Here is an 18,168-nt window from a genome sequence, read left to right as displayed (position 1 = left end):
TTCTACTTTTACTCAAGTACAAGATCTGGGTACTTCTACTTTTACTCAAGTACAAGATCTGATTACTTCTACTTTTACTCAAGAACAAGATCTGAGTACTTCTACTTTTACTCAAGTACAATATCTGAGTACTTCTACTTTTACTCAAGTACAGCATCTAAGTCCTCCTCCTCTGCTCACCCCCCTCTCTTGGGAGATGGTACAACCCCTGAGTGTATTTCTGGCTCATGGGGGGGGGGGGGGACTTCTCCTCAGAGTTTCCTTCTCTCTCCACTCTCCACTCTTATCCTCTTCCTCCCTACAGCTCGATTATCCCCTTCCTCCTCCTCCTCTGACACCATGACTGTGGGGAACATGGACAGTGCTGAGCTCTTTGATGCTGGGAAGAAAGGTCGAGGCCTGAGAGCCAGAAAGGACCTGAAAGCCGGAGACGTGGTCTTCTCCGAGTCCAGCTTCTCTGCTGTGGTCTTCGACAGGTACGAGCTGGTTCTTTTAGAACTTTTGATTTAATCTACAAATATATAACATACATGGAGATGTACATAAAAGTCACACCCGCCTCAGTTTACAGTCCACTCAAATCGACACGTTATTGCTCACAAACATACATGACCACTTTCCTTCTAAGTCTTGGCAAAGTATACATAGATACAGACATTCATTTAAAGAGCTGGTTGTTTTAATATATATATTTTTTTATTTGCATAAAAATGTGTTACAAACCAATCTACAGACAAACGAACATGAAGAGACATTTGTATTTGTATTACTTGCACTATTGTATCTGTTTAATTGTGTTGCTCTGTGGGAGGAGCCTGTGACCTAAGGTCCTCATGGACATATCTGCACTCTGTACACATGACAATAAAAGCCTTGAATCCTTGAGAAACACAACAACAATCAAAACTGTGTGTAGCAGAGAACCAGGAGTTACAAATAGAGTTTTTAGTTGAAGTCTGGTTCATTCGGTTTTACAAACTCAATCCCCACTTCCAACACTTGTCAAAAAAACACAAACATTTGTTCTGAGGCTCAACACGAGTCTCAGAACAAATGGTTGTGTTCTTCAGCCCGTTCTGATCTGAAGCTGTTTGCGTGTGTTCTTCAGCCCGTTCTGATCTGAAGGTGTTTGCATGTGTTCTTCATCCATACTTGCCAACCCTCCCGATTTTCGCGGGAGACTCCCGATTTCATTGCCCTCTCCCGGTTTCCTCCCGGGGTCATATTTCTCCCGCATTTCTCCCAATTTCTGACTAAATCCGATTTACTCAGGACTGTTTCCACTCGGACTTTAATACAGCTACACCATTGTTTGGTTTCCATGGTAGCGCGTGTCTTTAGTAGCGCGTGCAACTGAAATTCTGAGAGGGTGAGGAAGATAGTCACAGAAAACAGAACAAGAATCAACAACTCTACCCTCTGCTCACTCCTTTCCTATAATACAGGTCCAGCCCACACATATGCTCCATCAAGACAGTGCACTTCCAACTACAATAAGCATGTTAATGTTAATCTAATACAGCTCCGGCGATCCACTAGCAACCCCCCTATCCCCCCCCCCCCCACGGTGGTTTTGACATGCTCCCGATTTCTGAGGTCCCAAGGTTGGCAAGTATGTCTTCAGCCCGTTCTGATCTGAAGGTGTTTGCGTGTGTTCTTCAGCCCGTTCTGATCTGAAGGTGTTTGCGTGTGTTCTTCAGCCCGTTCTGATCTGAAGGTGTTTGCGTGTGTTCTTCAGCCCGTTCTGATCTGAAGGTGTTTGCGTGTGTTCTTCAGCCCGTTCTGATCTGAAGCTGTTTGCGTGTGTTCTTCAGCCCGTTCTGATCTAAAGGTGTTTGCGTGTGTTCTTCAGCCCGTTCTGATCTGAAGGTGTTTGGGTGTGTTCTTCAGCCCGTTCTGATCTGAAGGTGTTTGGGTGTGTTCTTCAGCCCGTTCTGATCTGAAGGTGTTTGCGTGTGTTCTTCAGCCCGTTCTGATCTGAAGGTGTTTGCGTGTGTTCTTCAGCCCGTTCTGATCTGAAGGTGTTTGCGTGTGTTCTTCAGCCCGTTCTGATCTGAAGGTGTTTGCATGTGTTTTTCTGCTCAGCTTCTCTCAGTGTGACCTCATTGCTCCTGACAGCAGCTCTGTCATGTGAAGCCTCAGCATGTCAGACCGCAGGATTCAGTTTCAAACTGTTTCAAATGTGGCTCTCCCACTGAACGTTCAGGACATCTTGCAAACTTCAACTCCTTGATTTCCAGAATATTCTTAATTTAAGTCCACTTTTCAGTTTGTTCAGTGTGATTAATATACACTGGCAGAACCAGTAAGAAGCCCTTTGCTAGCTACAGCAGATATATTCATTTGATATTTGGGTTTGGAAGAGACATGTTGAGGTACCTGGTTAACATTGCAGGCACAGAGGATGGAGGTGAGGTGTCAAATAAAAACATATGTTTGGCGTAAGTTCATTACATGCTGGAAACTAAATGTATTTATAGTCTGTATCAGGCGTGCATTCTGCAGATCAGAGCGTGCACACCGCGTTCTGGACTTCTGTAAAGAGGGAGTGGGTAGGAAATATGTGTGTGTGTGTGTGTGTGTGTGTGTGTGTGTGTGTGTGTGTGTGTGTGTGTGTGTGTGTGTGTGTGTGTGTATGCTGGAATTCCAGACACAGATCGGTAGTGCGGTGTGTGCCATATAAGAGCTAGAAGCTGCAGGGCGTCCACACACACACACACACACACACACACACACACACACACACACACACACACACACACACACACACACACACACACACACACACACACACACACACACACACACACACACACACACAAGCTGCGTCTGCTTAATGTAAAAGAGGAGCCGTCCAGAACTACAGAGAGAAAAAGGCTGTAGTGACTGACTGTGTGTGTGTGTGTGTGTGTGTGTGTGTGTGTGTGTGTGTGTGTGTGTGTGTGTTTAGCAGGGATTTGCAGCGTTCCTAAAATGATCAGTAGCATTAACAGGTCTGTCCCTTTGGACTCTGCAGTATAAACTGTTTACACACACACACACACACACACGCACGCACGCACACAAACACACACACACACACACACACACACACACACACACACACACACATGCTTCTGTGTGCCAAACTACTGAGACTTGGAGGGTAGCTCTGTATAAACTGCACATTTACTTTTACTTTCCTTACGTTTAAAATAAAAAACACAGCTGTGTCCTTTTTTATTTATGATATGTTACAAAGTATGTGCATGCATCTTATTCAGACATACTTTATAAGTACAAATTACTCTTATACATTGTTATCATTACGTCATGCATACAACTATGCCCAACACAGAAGCACCTTTCAACATTAACTCGTGTGGAGGATTCTTCAGAGAAAGTGATAAAAGCTTCATGGACTAAGTTTGTCTTTTGTTTTATAAAGTAATAAAGAAAGTCAATATTCAAGAGAAATGGATCTGAAATGTAGGAACAGAGCAGCTTCATCCTCAGAGGATAGAGAAGTTCAGCTGAAAGTCTCTCTGTGTATTCATGAGAGGAAACAACTGCTCCTCCATCGCTTCATTAAACCATCAAACCCCCTCGTCCTCAACCATTTGCCTTTTAAGGCCCAGATACACCGGCCCGAAATCGGCAGTAAATGGGAGTCGGGCCGAACATGAGCGTGGGCACGCCCTATTCGGAGGGGTGTGCGCCGCACCGTCGGGTCTTTTCTGCCGACCTGACGCCTTTTCGTCGGGAACACCACCGGAAGTCGGACAAAGGGATAACACTGATTGGCTGTTCAGCTAGCGAATCAGTGCATGAGAAGCGTTAACGGAAGTGAGGGAGGTAAACAAATAATTTAAAATGGAAGATGGAACACACACGGACGGCTATTTCACCTCATCAGTTTATAGAGCTCCTGTTCGTTCATGTTTTCAATGGAGGAGAGTGAAAATGGAAAGAAAAACGCTATTTGTTGTTTGTTTATATCACGGAGTCTGTTCTTCTTCTCTGTCTTCCGGTTGTTCCGGTTGTTGCTTCTTTTGAATGATGAATACACACTACCGCCACCTCATGGTAAGGAGAGTTATTGCCACTCACGCATGCGCAGTTCATACGTGCTCGGCTCTGATTTGCGGTGTGTTCCAGTGCGCGAAGTCGGCAAATACGCAGGAGAGTCCGGCGACTTCTCAGGTAACTGGCCGGTGTATCTGGGCCTTTACACTTCCTTTGCCCTCCTGAGAGGTAAACCCTGAACACAAGTCTCTGTTAAACACATACAAGAGTAATAGTACTAGTTAACAGTAAAAGGCAATCAAAAATAAAGGACAATATGTTCTAACCCTTAGATGCCCGAGTGACTGGACCCTACACTCTTCCATAAGTGGGTCAAAAAGGACCTGTTTCAGAATAATATGTGTTGTGTCATTTTTGTAATAGTGGATAAGAAAAATCACTTGTATAATATTTAGTATTATATTTTGGTTCACACTAGAAATATTTTATATTTAATTTTTCACTATTTATAATTTTAGAGAAAAAAATTACATTTTGAAAAAAAAAGTGTTCCCATAGAATTCCATTAAAATGCATGCGGGTCATTTTTGACCCACTTATGGAAGCTTGGGGTAGAAATACAAAAACTACAATTTCTTAAAATGTAAATTTAAAATGTGAATGGGATGATATCTAAAACATGTTTTTTGAGGAATAGCTGGAATATGAAATGATAAAAAGATTTAATTACAAAGATACTTGAAGAAAACCACCTCACCGGGTCAAAAGAGACCGAACTTATGCCTCTGAGGGTTAAATGATAATTGTCACACACTGTCCAAAAATTAAGAAAAAACTATTTTTTAATTGAACAATAATTGTATTTTCTAAATATCAGTACAAGGGTTTAGTTGAGCCATAAAAGGAGCTCTATTAGCTCATCGTGTTTGAACATAAGTAAATGTTAAGCATATCTGAATTCCTAATTGACATGCAATGGAAACTTTGTGGAGGGGGTCCTTGTTTACTTGTTCTTTTGGGAGGGCTCACAGAGACACCTCACCACTGTACTGCACGGTGATAAACTCAGGTAGTGTTTGATGACCTCTGCTTGCGAGATGCCAATGAGTGAGTTTTGAGTTTATCTTAAATGTGACCCGTCTGTTTCTTCCCCAGTTTGGTCACCAAGGTGTGCCACAGCTGTTTCCGGCAACAGGCTGACCTCCACCGATGTGCTCAGTGTAAATTCGCCCATTACTGCGACCGCACCTGTCAGACCGCGTGCTGGAGGGAACACAAACACGAGTGTGGAGCCATCAGGAAGACCGGGAAGGCTCCGAGTGAGAGCGTACGGTAAGGAGTATGCTTGAAGAATATGGAGGGTGGTTGGTTCAAGAAGTACATCCACCAGCTACCCTGCAGTCTACTCAGTCCTTCAGACTAGCTGCACCTTTAACAGCTTTGAGAACACTTTCATGATCAATCATTATAAAACATATCATATCTATTATTCTGAAATGGACCAATCTGCACAATGACTACTTTTACTGTCGCTACTTTCACTATATTTTGATGATAATACTTTTCTACTTTCACTTGAGGAACATTTTGAATGCAAGACTTTTACTGTGACAGAGTATTCCTACACTCTGGGACTATTACTTTTACTCAAGTACACGATCTGAGTACTTCTACTTTTACTCAAGTACAAGATCTGAGTACTTCTACTTTTACTCAAGTACAAGATCTGAGTACTTCTAATTTTACTCAAGTACAAGATCTGAGTACTTCTACTTTTACTCAAGTACAAGATCTGAGTACTTCTACTTTTACTCAAGTACAAGACAGGAGTACTTCTACTTTTACTCAAGTACAAGACCTGAGTACTTTTACTCAAGTACTAGCTCTGAGTATTTCTCCCAAAGTAGAGGTCAGGTACTCTTTAAAACAGCTGCTAGTTATGGGTACTTTTTACTGAAGTACATTTCAAAGCCTCTTTACTTTGACTTGAGTAAAGAAGTTTAGTCAGTACTTCTACTTTCACCAGAGTATTTTTAAACACGAGTATCTGTACTTCTACTTGAGTAAAGGATGTGTGTACTTTTGCCTCTCTGATGTTAATTGACTTGATTGACATGTTTTAACGTGACAGTAATTCCTCTCCCTGCAGTCTGGCTGCTCGTGTGCTGTGGCGCGTGCACAAGGACACGGGCATAGTGTCCGACAGTCAGCTGATCTCCGTGGATCAGCTGAAGGATCATGTGAACGACCTGCCTGAAGAGGGCCTGAAGCAGCTGCAGACCGACGTGCTCACCTTCTTTGCTTATTGGTCTCATGGAAGAAAGCAGCACTCTGTGGAGTACATCTCCAAACTCTTTGGCATTGTAAGAATGGCTCGTTTTCAGAGGTGGAAGTAACTGAGTAGATTTACTAAAGTACTGTACTATTTTGAGGTACATTTTATTAAACTACTGTGTACTTCTACTCCACTACATGTATTTAATACCTTTAGTTACTTCACAGATGTGGATGAATGATGTGAAATATAATCAAGTGTTAAATCAGACTTTAGTTCCACCTGGAGTAAATCCACCAGCTACCCTGCAGTATACAAAGTCATTCAAACTAGCTGCACCTTTACCAGCTTTGAGAACACTTTCATGATCAATCATTATAAAACATATCATATATATTATTCTGAAATGGACCAATCTGCACAACGACTACTTTTACTGTCGCTACTTTCACTATATTTTGATGATCATACTTTTCTACTTTCACTTGAGGAACATTTTGAATGCAGGAATTTTACTGTAACAGAGTATTCCTACACTCTGGTACTTCTACTTTTACTCAAGTACAAGATCTGAGTACTTCTACTTTCACTATATTTTGATGATCATACTTTTCTACTTTCACTTGAGGAACATTTTGAATGCAGGAATTTTACTGTAACAGAGTATTCCTACACTCTGGTACAAAATTCTGCATTCATTAATTGGATGACTTCACTCTCAATCTGAACTCTCTTTGTTGTAGATTTCTATTGTTAATCTTTCAAAGTGAAGTCTGAGTTATCAAACTGATATTCATAAAATGCACATTCAAAACATTCCAGTTGAGTTACTTTTCTACTTTTACTTGAGTAACATTTTGAATGCAGGAATTGTACTGTATCAGAGTACTTTTACTCAAGTACAAGATCTGAGTACTTCTACTTTTACTCAAGTACAATATCTGAGTACTTCTACTTTTACTCAAGAACAAGATCTGAGTACTTCTACTTTTACTCAAGTACAAGATCTGAGTACTTCTACTTTTACTCAAGTACAAGATCTGAGTACTTCTACTTTTACTCAAGAACAAGATCTGAGTACTTCTACTTTTCCTCAAGTACAAGATCTGAGTACTTCTACCTCTGCTCATACTGCATTGCTATTTGTAAAGAAAAGACTGCTTTAGAAATAAACCAGTGGACCCCCCCTCTGTGTGTGTGTGTGTGTGTGTGTGTGTGTGTGTGTGTGTGTGTGTGTGTGTGTGTGTGTGTGTGTGTGTGTGTGTGTGTGTGTGTGTGTGTGTGTGTGTGTGTGTGTGTAGATCAAGTGTAATGGCTTCACGCTGAGTGACCAGAGAGGCCTTCAGGCTGTGGGTGTGGGTCTTTTCCCTAACCTCTGTCTGGTGAACCATGACTGTTGGCCCAACTGCACCGTCATCCTCAACCACGGCAAGTAGGTGTCCATCTGATCCCTCCGTTATTATCTTATAATAAAACTATATTTTATGCACCGTCATTATTTATTGATGCTTCTTGTTGAGAGTGTTGCTTTGTGTTGCAGCCAATCAGCGCTGAGCTCTGCCCTCCACTCTCAGAGGAGGTACGTATTACATCGATTACATCCGATAGACTTTTTGCACTACTTTTTATTTTGTATTTTATTCTATATGTTGCATTGTCGGAGGAGCTCAGGTCAGAAGAATTTCATGCCATTTCTAAACCGTAGCTTTGTGCATATGATGATAAAACCTTTGAATCTTGATCAGCCCAGCGTGGTTTTAAATGGCTGAACGTGTGTGCTATATGCACAAAACTAGACAGAAGTAAAAGACAAAGTATGACCAGAGCAAGACTGTTTCATGACCACTGAAACAGCGTATAGTCAAGACATTTAATTATCTTTTAAGTCATTAATGCAACATAATGATGTCAATTAATGTCTATAGTCCCTGATAAATACACATGGTCATTAAAGAGCCTGTGACAGGAGTTTCCCCCATCATCCAAACCCATCAATTTGAGTAAATATTGTCCCCTTGAAAACCGTTACTGAACTGATTTTGGATATTTGTACTTTGATAACCATTCATCTGCCCTTGGATTCTTCAAATCCAGCCAAATTATGTGTGACGTCATTGCGGGCACAGCGCTCCAGCTGCACCGTTCAGGATCCCAGCATCTGCATGTAAACGCATGATGGCGCACACAGCAGCAAGCTCAGACAGCGATGACAGTTTAATTTTGAACGTGTCTGAGAGCTCTGGCTGAAGGATCGGTTTATGTTGTATCTGTTAGAAGTTTAGGAATTAGGTGCGTCAATATGGGCGATCATACGGTCATGTAGCCAGTGGTGGACTGGGACTAAAAATCATCCCGGGACTCTCGACCGGCCCACTTCGGTCCCGCTAGTAAATTGTCAATGGGGGGAGTGGGGGATGTGCTAGTGACTTATCCGACCGGCCCACTTCGGTAACGGCCATCGGGATTCGTCCCGATGGCCAGTCCGCCACTGCACCCAGCCCACGTAAACTGTCAACGGGGGGAGCCTCGCTGCGGGGAAACGGTGGACCTAGTGTCCCGATCGGAGTGGGAATAATAATAATAATAATCATCCGTGCATTTTATCCATTAATTTCCCCAACATTGTAGTAAAAAAAAACACACGTTTAATCCATGATGGTGTACTACAACTACAAAAAGCATCGGTTTGTTTTCTCATCAGGAAATGCAGACCGGCTCAAACAAACGATTTTTAAATCATCATCCTCACGATCATTTAATGTACAATTGACATGAAAGCACTAATAAATGTAGTTTCATCCACTTGAGTTTACAACTACAAAAATAATCGATTTGTTTTTATATCACATCCGTCGGGAAGAAATTCAGCAGCTCTCACTACCGATTTTTAATCCTAATTTAATCATCATCTTCACCACGATCATTTGTGTTTATGTTCGCCGAATTGACATGAAAGCACTGACAAATATAAATATACTGTAGTCAACTTCATTAAAACGTTATTAACGTGCCTAAACTCAGTAATTCACCATTTCTACGCATGACAACACACTTTGTCCGTGTTTGGCTCTCTCGCCGCACAGTGAAGCGTTCCCGCATTGACGTCACTTCCGGCTTCCCCCAAAACTTCAAAATGAGTCGAAGGAATTTCCCCGCGATGTTCGAAATTATTGATATTTATCGGAACGGTATCGCACCTTCTTTTTTAAGCTGACGGTTCGAGATGACTAGTAGCCCAATATTTCATTGCACAACAGTTGTTGGGAGGCTGTCACAGGCTCATTAACTTTCTTATTAAGACTTAGATGAGATCCTTCATGTCTGTAAGATACATTATGATGCTAGAGTCAACAGCTTAGCTTAGTTTAGACAGGAAACAGGTGGATCGGATGATGGAGACTAGCCTTCTGTTAGCGGCTGAAACCGGTCAGCTGTGTGCGTCTCATCGTCGTCTTGAAATTAAGTAATAAATGAACAACTAACTGACACAATATTGGGATTGGAGAGGTAGCAAAAAGCTGCTTTCAGATCCAGAAAACGCTTCTCTTCTGTCCCAGGATCGAGCTGCGAGCTGTGGGGAAGATCTCCGAGGGTGAGGAGCTGACCGTGAGCTACGTGGACTTCCTCAGCCTGTCTGCTGACCGCAAGAAGAACCTGAGGGAGACTTTCCACTTCGAGTGCACCTGCCAACACTGCAGCGAGAAGATCAGTGACGACCTGATGACGGCCACTGCAGAGAAGGACGGGAGCAAAGTCGGTTTAACATCAAATCAAACTTTATTTGTATAGGCCAATATCACAAAACACGTTTGTCTCAGTGGGCCATTTGTTGTTCTTTTGGCATTTCTTTGGCAGTCCTTTTTTAAATGTTGTTATGTATATGATGAAGTCTCACCAAATGCAGAATCCTTTCCACTTCTCTATTTACCTTTTTGAGGTCCTGTGTATTGATTTGTGTGTCGTGTCTCTCTCTCAGCCGTCTGCTGATAAGGTGAAGGAGATCATCGCCCTCAGTAAGGAGTATCTGGAGAAGATTGATATTGCCCGTGTTGATCGGGACTATCATAAGGTACGCCACTTCAATCCTGGATTTCTTTTTGTTGGGAAAATCCTGAATGTCCTCTTCCAGTATCAGAGTCCACATGATCACAAAGGTATCCCAACTGTAGCTGTGAACATGACAGGATGTGTGATTACCTAGAAGAGCATCAGGACTGTTTGAGGCATATGATAGCTATGTGATTAACATGATGATTCAGCCTCTATGGAGAGAGACATATGACAAGCATGATCATTTCTGACGTGGAGCTAATCTGAAGTAAACATTGAATACTGCTTTCTATCCCTCCATCTTGTGACTGAGTAACTCCCTCTCTTGGATATCAGCATGTGAAGGACACTGTTTGAGATTTGGAGAATAAGTCAGGATTTTTAGAAAAAGTCAGAATTTTGAGATTTTGAGAAAAAATACATAATTTTGAGAAAAAATAGAGAATGTTGATATTTTGAGAAAAACTACAGAAAGGTATAATTTTGAGAGAAAGTATGAATTTTGAGAAAAAGTAATTAAAAAAAATGATTTTGAGAAAAAGTTTAAAAAAAAAATGATTTTGAGAAAAAGTCAGAATTTTGAGAAAAATACAAAATGTTGAGAGAAAGTCTGAATTTTGAGAGTTTAGTTCATGACAGGATTTATGATTACCTACACGAACCGGTATTCCTCCATCTTGTGACTGAGTAACTCCCTCTCTTGGATATCAGCATGTGAAGGACACTGTTCAGGAACTAGTTGATGCTCTGTATGTGATGACTCCTTCCATTCTGGAGAGGATCACAGATACATGGATCATGAGGTTGAAGCTCAAGGCGGTGGCGAGTGAGATTTTTCCTCTTATTGTCTTTCACATCTTCACCATCTTCCTGGTTACTGTGTTGTCTCCCAGGTGGTGACCTTGTGCTGTGACTGTCTGGAGAAGCAGGAGAACGTGTTGGCCGACACTAACCTGTTGAAGCTGCGTGTGTTCAGCATCACCAGTGAGGTGCTCTCTTTCCTGCGCAACTTCTCCGAGGCTTCAGACTACGCCCGCCGGATGGTGGAGGGATACACGTGAGTAACTATGACTCAACACAACCATGATTACACTGAAGACACCAGGCATCAGTCTGTCAGCTCATAGAGTCCTATTGTGAACCCTAGAGATGGCAACAGTACACACATCCTTTCCTCGAGTAGAAGTACAGATACTCGTGTTTAAAAATACTCTGGTGAAAGTATAAGTACTGACTAAACTTCTTTACTCAAGTCAAAGTAAAGAGGCTTTGAAATGTACTTCAGTAAAAAGTACCCATAACTAGCAGCTGTTTTAAAGAGTACCTGACCTCCCTTTATATTAATAGAACAATAATGTCATTGTTAGCTAATGAATGTTTCCATGGTGACCAACCGCAACATGACAACGTTTTCATTGGTCCCTCTTCTTTAGAGAAGAGCAGGAAATGATGGATACACAGATCGTGTTCAAATCAATAGGCACGCAATGACTCTAAATAATAATGATCACGCCACCAAACACACATTCAGACTAAAGGAACCAGCCTGTTTGGAAAATGTGAGAAGTAGAAAGTACAGGTATTTGAGTTCAACATGTAAGAAGTAGAAAGTACAGGTATTTGAGTTCAACATGTGAGAAGTAGAAAGTACAGGTATTTGAGTTCAACATGTAAGAAGTAGAAAGTACAGGTATTTGTGTTCAACATGTAAGAAGTAGAAAGTACAGGTATTTGAGTTCAACATGTAAGAAGTAGAAAGTACAGGTATTTGTGTTCAACATGTAAGAAGTAGAAAGTACAGGTATTTGAGTTCAACATGTGAGAAGTAGAAAGTACAGGTATTTGTGTTCAACATGTAAGAAGTAGAAAGTACAGGTATTTGTGTTCAACATGTAAGAAGTAGAAAGTACAGGTATTTGTGTTCAACATGTAAGAAGTAGAAAGTACAGGTATTTGTGTTCAACATGTAAGAAGTAGAAAGTACAGGTATTTGAGTTCAACATGTAAGAAGTAGAAAGTACAGGTATTTGAGTTCAAAATGTAAGAAGTAGAAAGTACAGGTATTTGTGTTCAACATGTAAGAAGTAGAAAGTACAGGTATTTGTGTTCAACATGTAAGAAGTAGAAAGTACAGGTATTTGTGTTCAACATGTGAGAAGTAGAAAGTACAGGTATTAGAGTTCAACATGTGAGAAGTAGAAAGTTCAGGTATTTGTGTTCAACATGTAAGAAGTAGAAAGTACAGGTATTAGAGTTCAACATGTGAGAAGTAGAAAGTACAGGTATTTGAGTTCAACATGTAAGAAGTAGAAAGTACAGGTATTTGAGTTCAACATGTAAGAAGTAGAAAGTACAGGTATTTGGGTTCAACATGTAAGAAGTAGAAAGTACAGGTATTTATGTTCAACATGTAAGAAGTAGAAAGTACAGGTATTTGTGTTCAACATGTAAGAAGTAGAAAGTTCAGGTATTTGTGTTCAACATGTAAGAAGTAGAAAGTACAGGTATTAGAGTTCAACATGTGAGAAGTAGAAAGTACAGGTATTTGAGTTCAACATGTAAGAAGTAGAAAGTACAGGTATTTGAGTTCAACATGTAAGAAGTAGAAAGTACAGGTATTTGGGTTCAACATGTAAGAAGTAGAAAGTACAGGTATTTATGTTCAACATGTAAGAAGTAGAAAGTACAGGTATTTGTGTTCAACATGTAAGAAGTAGAAAGTACAGGTATTTGTGTTCAACATGTAAGAAGTCAAAGTAAAAAGTCGTCAGAAATAATTAGTGGAGTAAAGTACTGATTCCAGAAACATGTACTTAGGTACAGTAACAAAGTATTTGTACTCCAGTACTACTTCCAACACACACACCCCTCAGTCGGATACTTCCTGTGTTTCTTTAGGAAGCTGTGCCACCCTAACAACGCTCTGCTGGGCATGGCCACCATGAGAGCCGGAGTCACTCACTGGCACGGCGGACAGATCGAGGCCGGACACAAGTTCATCTGCAAGGCTTACGGCATCCTGATGGTGACGCACGGACCCAACCACGCCATCACCAAGGACCTGGAGGTACAGGGAGGAGAGGTGGAGAGATGGAGAGATGGAGAGATGGAGAGATGGATAGATGGATGGATGGATGGATGGATGGATGGATAGATGGATAGATGGATGGATGGATAGATAGATAGATAGATAGATAGATGGATGGAAGGATGGATGGATGGATGGATGGATGGACGGACGGACGGACGGACGGACAGATAGATAGATAGATGGAAGGATGGATGGATGGATGGATGGAGAGAGAGAGAGAGAGAGAGAGAGAGATGGATGGATGGATGGATGGATAGATAGATGCATGCATCCTAATTCTCTAACCAACCTTCTTTCCTTCCTTCCTTCTTTCCTTCCTTCAGTCCATGCGCACGCAGACTGAGCTGGAGCTGAAGATGTTTAATGAGGACGAGAAGAAGTACCAGAGCATGAGAGACGCCGCTCTGCAGATCACCGTCTGAATATGAGGAAGAGGTCTTTACTGCAAGACCCTCACCTTCATCACCTTCATCACCTTCATCACTGAAACATGATGATGTGTTCATGCAGTATGTCTGATATTACACTGTTCTGTTTAAACTAATAAAACAGTCCAATAAAAGTGAAGGTAAATGTGTTTTTATCACTCGTACACAAACAACAAACATACTGAGTTATGAGTCCATCCCCCCCTCCGGCACCCAAGCATTATTTATTAAGTAAACTGTAAAATCTATTGTCTCTACATTTCATCTTAATTCATAATACTGTGTTAGTCTAGTTTGTAGCTTAGTGAACCTGGAAATGTATAATGGCGTCCCCAGCACATAGAAACTGCCAGATGCTAACTTGCTAGATGTTGGGTAATTTGGAGAGTTAGCATTAGTGCTAATTAGCATTTATGGCATTATAGCCGTATACAATAGTTAACAACAATATTGGAATGGTTTTGGGGGTTATTGAGGAGCCCATTTCTGACATTTCCAGGATGAAAAATTTCAGTTTTAACCAGAAAGCGGACATATCTACTTTCTGTAGGCTGATTTCGACGATGAGTAGTTCTGCATTCATTGGATATAGAGAGCACTAAGCGATCTGTCCAATCCAAATGTCCCCTAAATCTTCCAAAGCAATCATAATCAGTCCAGAGAGAGATTTTGGCATTTTTTGGTTAAAACTGATTTTTTTTAATCCTGAAAATATCAGAAATGGACTCCGGCATCCGGCAGTTTCTATGTGCTGGATGCTGGATACCTAACAGGACTCCGATATTCTAAAACAGCTTGTTATAATAATAATAATAATTCCTTCCATTATAGCGCTTTTCCAGATGCTCAAAGCGCTTTACAAATAAACATTACACACATATCATACGGTCTGAAACATGTTGTGCCTATCTAAAACAAATCCAGTAGTAGGCTTACTGGCTTCTACACGCTAAAGCAACTCAAATCTCTCACCAGCAAAATACCTCGTCAGTTAAATGCAGTGGTGAACCGTCAGGGCCTTCAAGGTATTCAGAGAATACCCTGGAACACTCAGATAAAACAAACAAAAAATCGATTTAATTATATAAATAAAATTTATATAAAATGAATAAATGAGAATGGTATGTGTGTTGTTGATCTGTAATATCACAGTGTTACGTTGATTTGTTTGTCCTTCTCGGTCCATGCACTACGCATTTCAGTGGTTTTGTGTTAGAAAAGAAAGCAACCAATCAGATCTTGTTCTGGGTCTCTGGGTAGAATATCCTTCAACCAAGGTATTCTACATCCTTGATCGAACACCCTGGCCGTTGCACTGAATGAGAGCGTACGTTTGGACTGACAGTTTGATCAACCAATAATATATTGATTTGTAGCCAATGGGCGTGTTCTTTCAGAGTTCCCCTCGGTCCAGGGTATTCACAAGGCCCGCTAGTTAACTGGCTCGAGACAGAGAGGATCTATGAATGCGACGAAGCAATTCATGCCGTTTTATTGTTTTTAACGTTCAAATGGCAACAGGTGAAGATGAAGTTGTTGCGGAATTGTTGCGAGTACCTTCAAGACGACAATTCAGTGAAAAGACGGACATTATAACGCACGAATGATCATTATAGTATTACTATTTCGGCGATTAGATAAAATGTAAATTATATTTGATGCAACTTTAGTTACATTTCCATTACTTTTCCAAAACTTTGGGAAAAATATTGTTTTCCATAACTTTTCCAGGGCCTGGAATTAGCATTTCCATGACTTTTCCAGGTTTTTAATGACCGTAAGAACCCTGGGCTTTACAGACGCAGCGGCGGCGGGTTTCGAACTGGTGTTCCCCAACGCCCCCTCGATCTGATGATCAACACACAGTCCACTGCGCCACTCCGCCCATCTTCACACCTCGAAGTCATCAAGGCGGTTCAAGTACACATTACACACATATCATACATGTAACGGTCATGTACTGTGGACAGGAGCTAATTCGAGTGAAGTGTCTTTCCCAAGGACACAACGGCCTGACGCAGTGGCGGGTTTCGAACTGGAGTTCCCCAACGCCATCTGATGATCAACGCACAGCCCACTGCGCCACTCCGTCCCTCATATTGAAATACCAGGAAGTTAAAGATTGATATTGCTTTAATACAAGAGATAATGATTACCTTTACAGACAGTGATACAGGAGACGAGGTGAAGCTACTGAAGGAAGAAGATCTGAGATATTTCAAACATGAAAAACCACTTTTATTGGAAGTATTGACAGATATATCCTATTATATAGGACGATACGAATCCACTTTATTGACAGAAAGAGGCAGAATCTAAAGGGGAAACCCAAACGTTATACAAACGGTATCAAAACGTGTAAAATAGAACAGTTTCTCATCATAGGTCACAGTTCATGGGCATCTGCATAGGGGTCAAAGGTCAAAAACAGTCTTATTTACTGAAGCAGTGCATTTAGCTTTTAGTTCAAATCTCTCTTTTTTCATCCACTGTGCCATCATGATAACAAAGTATTACTTATTATAATTTCCTTTAGAATTACAGAAACAGAAAGACATATCCCTTATTAAATAAAAACATATTCTAAATACAATTTTAAATTAATTCAATATATATATATATCACAACAAGGAGAACAATATCTTCCGAAGCCACTGCATAAAAGATAATTTAACAAGTCATTGTTGTACATTACATGAGTCTTTTCCAGCAGAAGTCCATTAGAAATCACAAAGCCTTTAAACCAGGGGGGGGAAACTCCATTTCATCGGGGGCCACATCAACTCAAAGGGCCGGTTGTAACTTTAAAACTATATAAATAAATAATACTAATTATTACTTGGGTTAGTTGAATACTCGATTCTGATTGGTCAATTCAAAACACGTGACAAGTTGTTAATCCAGAACAGACAGACCGCTGTCAAGGATTTATTGACCGTTGTTCAGGACGCTCACATCTGCAGAAAGAAGTTTGGTCGATTGAACTGTATACAGTTTCAAACCGACAAGAAAACAGCGTTTAAGTAATGGGGCAGAAAGCCTCCTTTTTACGCAGCGTCCAGACATAGACATCAAACGGCCACACATATTCAGTGTGCAGTTCCTTTGGCATTAGGGCAGGGATATCTAGATACTTTCCAAGGTTTGACATAATGAATTGTGCTACTCTTAAAGCAAGCAGCGATGTTTTCAAATCTGTAATCAAAAAGCTCCTCAAAAACGCTATCGAAGCAGTTCCTGCCGTTGCTACGCAGTTCAAACAGTAACAACGGACTATTTTTCTTAGCGGATGCATGTCATTTTAAATAAATAATAGCGTACTATTTTTTAAATCCATAAAAACATTTTCTAAATCTATAAAAGCATTTCAATTAATATTGGGAGTCATATCGTTACTTTGTTGAGAATGTGGCTGTGTAATAAGCGGGATAATGTGCAGCGACTTGGTCATTACCCTTCATGCAGATCTAGATTCCTCCGCTTCGCGTCGGGCTCCTGATCAGCATGTCGGATGTAATAACTTCATAATTAACTACGTCTGAAAGCAGAAGTCTAGGGCAAATAATTGCAAATCTCTTCAGTGTGCATGTCACAAACTCAGATGCATTGTGGGACATGTAGTTTATGGGCTTCTGTAAAGCGGCATGTACAATTACACAAATTCTATATTATATTCTAAAATGAGTTTGACACCCCTGGTTCAAACTACAAATGAGATTTCGGGATGATTCATAAAAAGATATCTGAGATAAAGTGACAGCTGCGTGACGACGAGCGTGTTCTCCTGAGAAGCCCCGCCTCCTCTTCCCTCTCATTGGACCACACAGAGGTCAGTGTTGGACTCAGTGTGAGGTTCACTTTCAGTTTCTACTTCTCTGAGCATCCTGTTGTAATCCTCTGCAGTCACCCCCCTGTCGTAAGAGGGCGGCTCCAGATTCTGCCTCAGCTCCATCAGCTGCTCTCTGCCGTCACTGGGGGGCAGATTACCCAAATAATACTGAGGGGAGAGCTCCACCAGCCTGAAGAGAGAGAGAGGGGGAGAACAGAGAGGATTAGTTTACAGATTACTGAACCCAGAGTACACCAAAGTATACGTCTTTGGGGTATAGGTATTATACGGCCTAACTCCCTCTCAAACCAACATCAGGTTTTAATCTATGATGAAAAACCAACACATCAAAAACAACCTGTTTTCACGGAAAATATCACAAAGGTTGTCTCAAAACAACAAATTAATTAAATTGTTGTCATTTATTAGTTTCCAGAATACCCCCGGGTCTACGTCTTATCATGGTGGTTTAGTTATAGTACACGACCTA

General features: G+C 41.0%; 1 protein-coding gene and 1 long non-coding RNA gene across 2 annotated transcripts; both read left to right on the top strand.

The window, feature by feature from the left end:
- Positions 1 to 271: 271 nt before the first annotated feature.
- smyd1a (SET and MYND domain containing 1a) lies at positions 272 to 13,988 on the top strand. Its single transcript, XM_079659578.1, has 10 exons — positions 272 to 476; positions 5,161 to 5,337; positions 6,155 to 6,368; positions 7,582 to 7,712; positions 7,821 to 7,859; positions 9,838 to 10,033; positions 10,257 to 10,349; positions 11,224 to 11,387; positions 13,229 to 13,397; positions 13,745 to 13,988. Exons 1-10 carry the CDS (start codon positions 340 to 342, stop codon positions 13,841 to 13,843), a joined length of 1,419 nt encoding a protein of 472 aa, XP_079515704.1. The 5' UTR covers positions 272 to 339; the 3' UTR covers positions 13,844 to 13,988.
- LOC307025003 lies at positions 483 to 2,807 on the top strand. Its single transcript, XR_013804035.1, has 2 exons — positions 483 to 1,125; positions 1,642 to 2,807. It is a non-coding gene; the product is annotated as an uncharacterized lncRNA (long non-coding RNA).
- Positions 13,989 to 18,168: the final 4,180 nt, after the last annotated feature.

This window comes from Notothenia rossii (assembly GCF_949606895.1).
Source record: "Notothenia rossii genome assembly, chromosome: 11".
Classification (NCBI taxonomy): Eukaryota; Metazoa; Chordata; class Actinopteri; order Perciformes; family Nototheniidae; genus Notothenia; species Notothenia rossii.
This window is presented reverse-complemented; position numbering and strand designations above follow the sequence as displayed.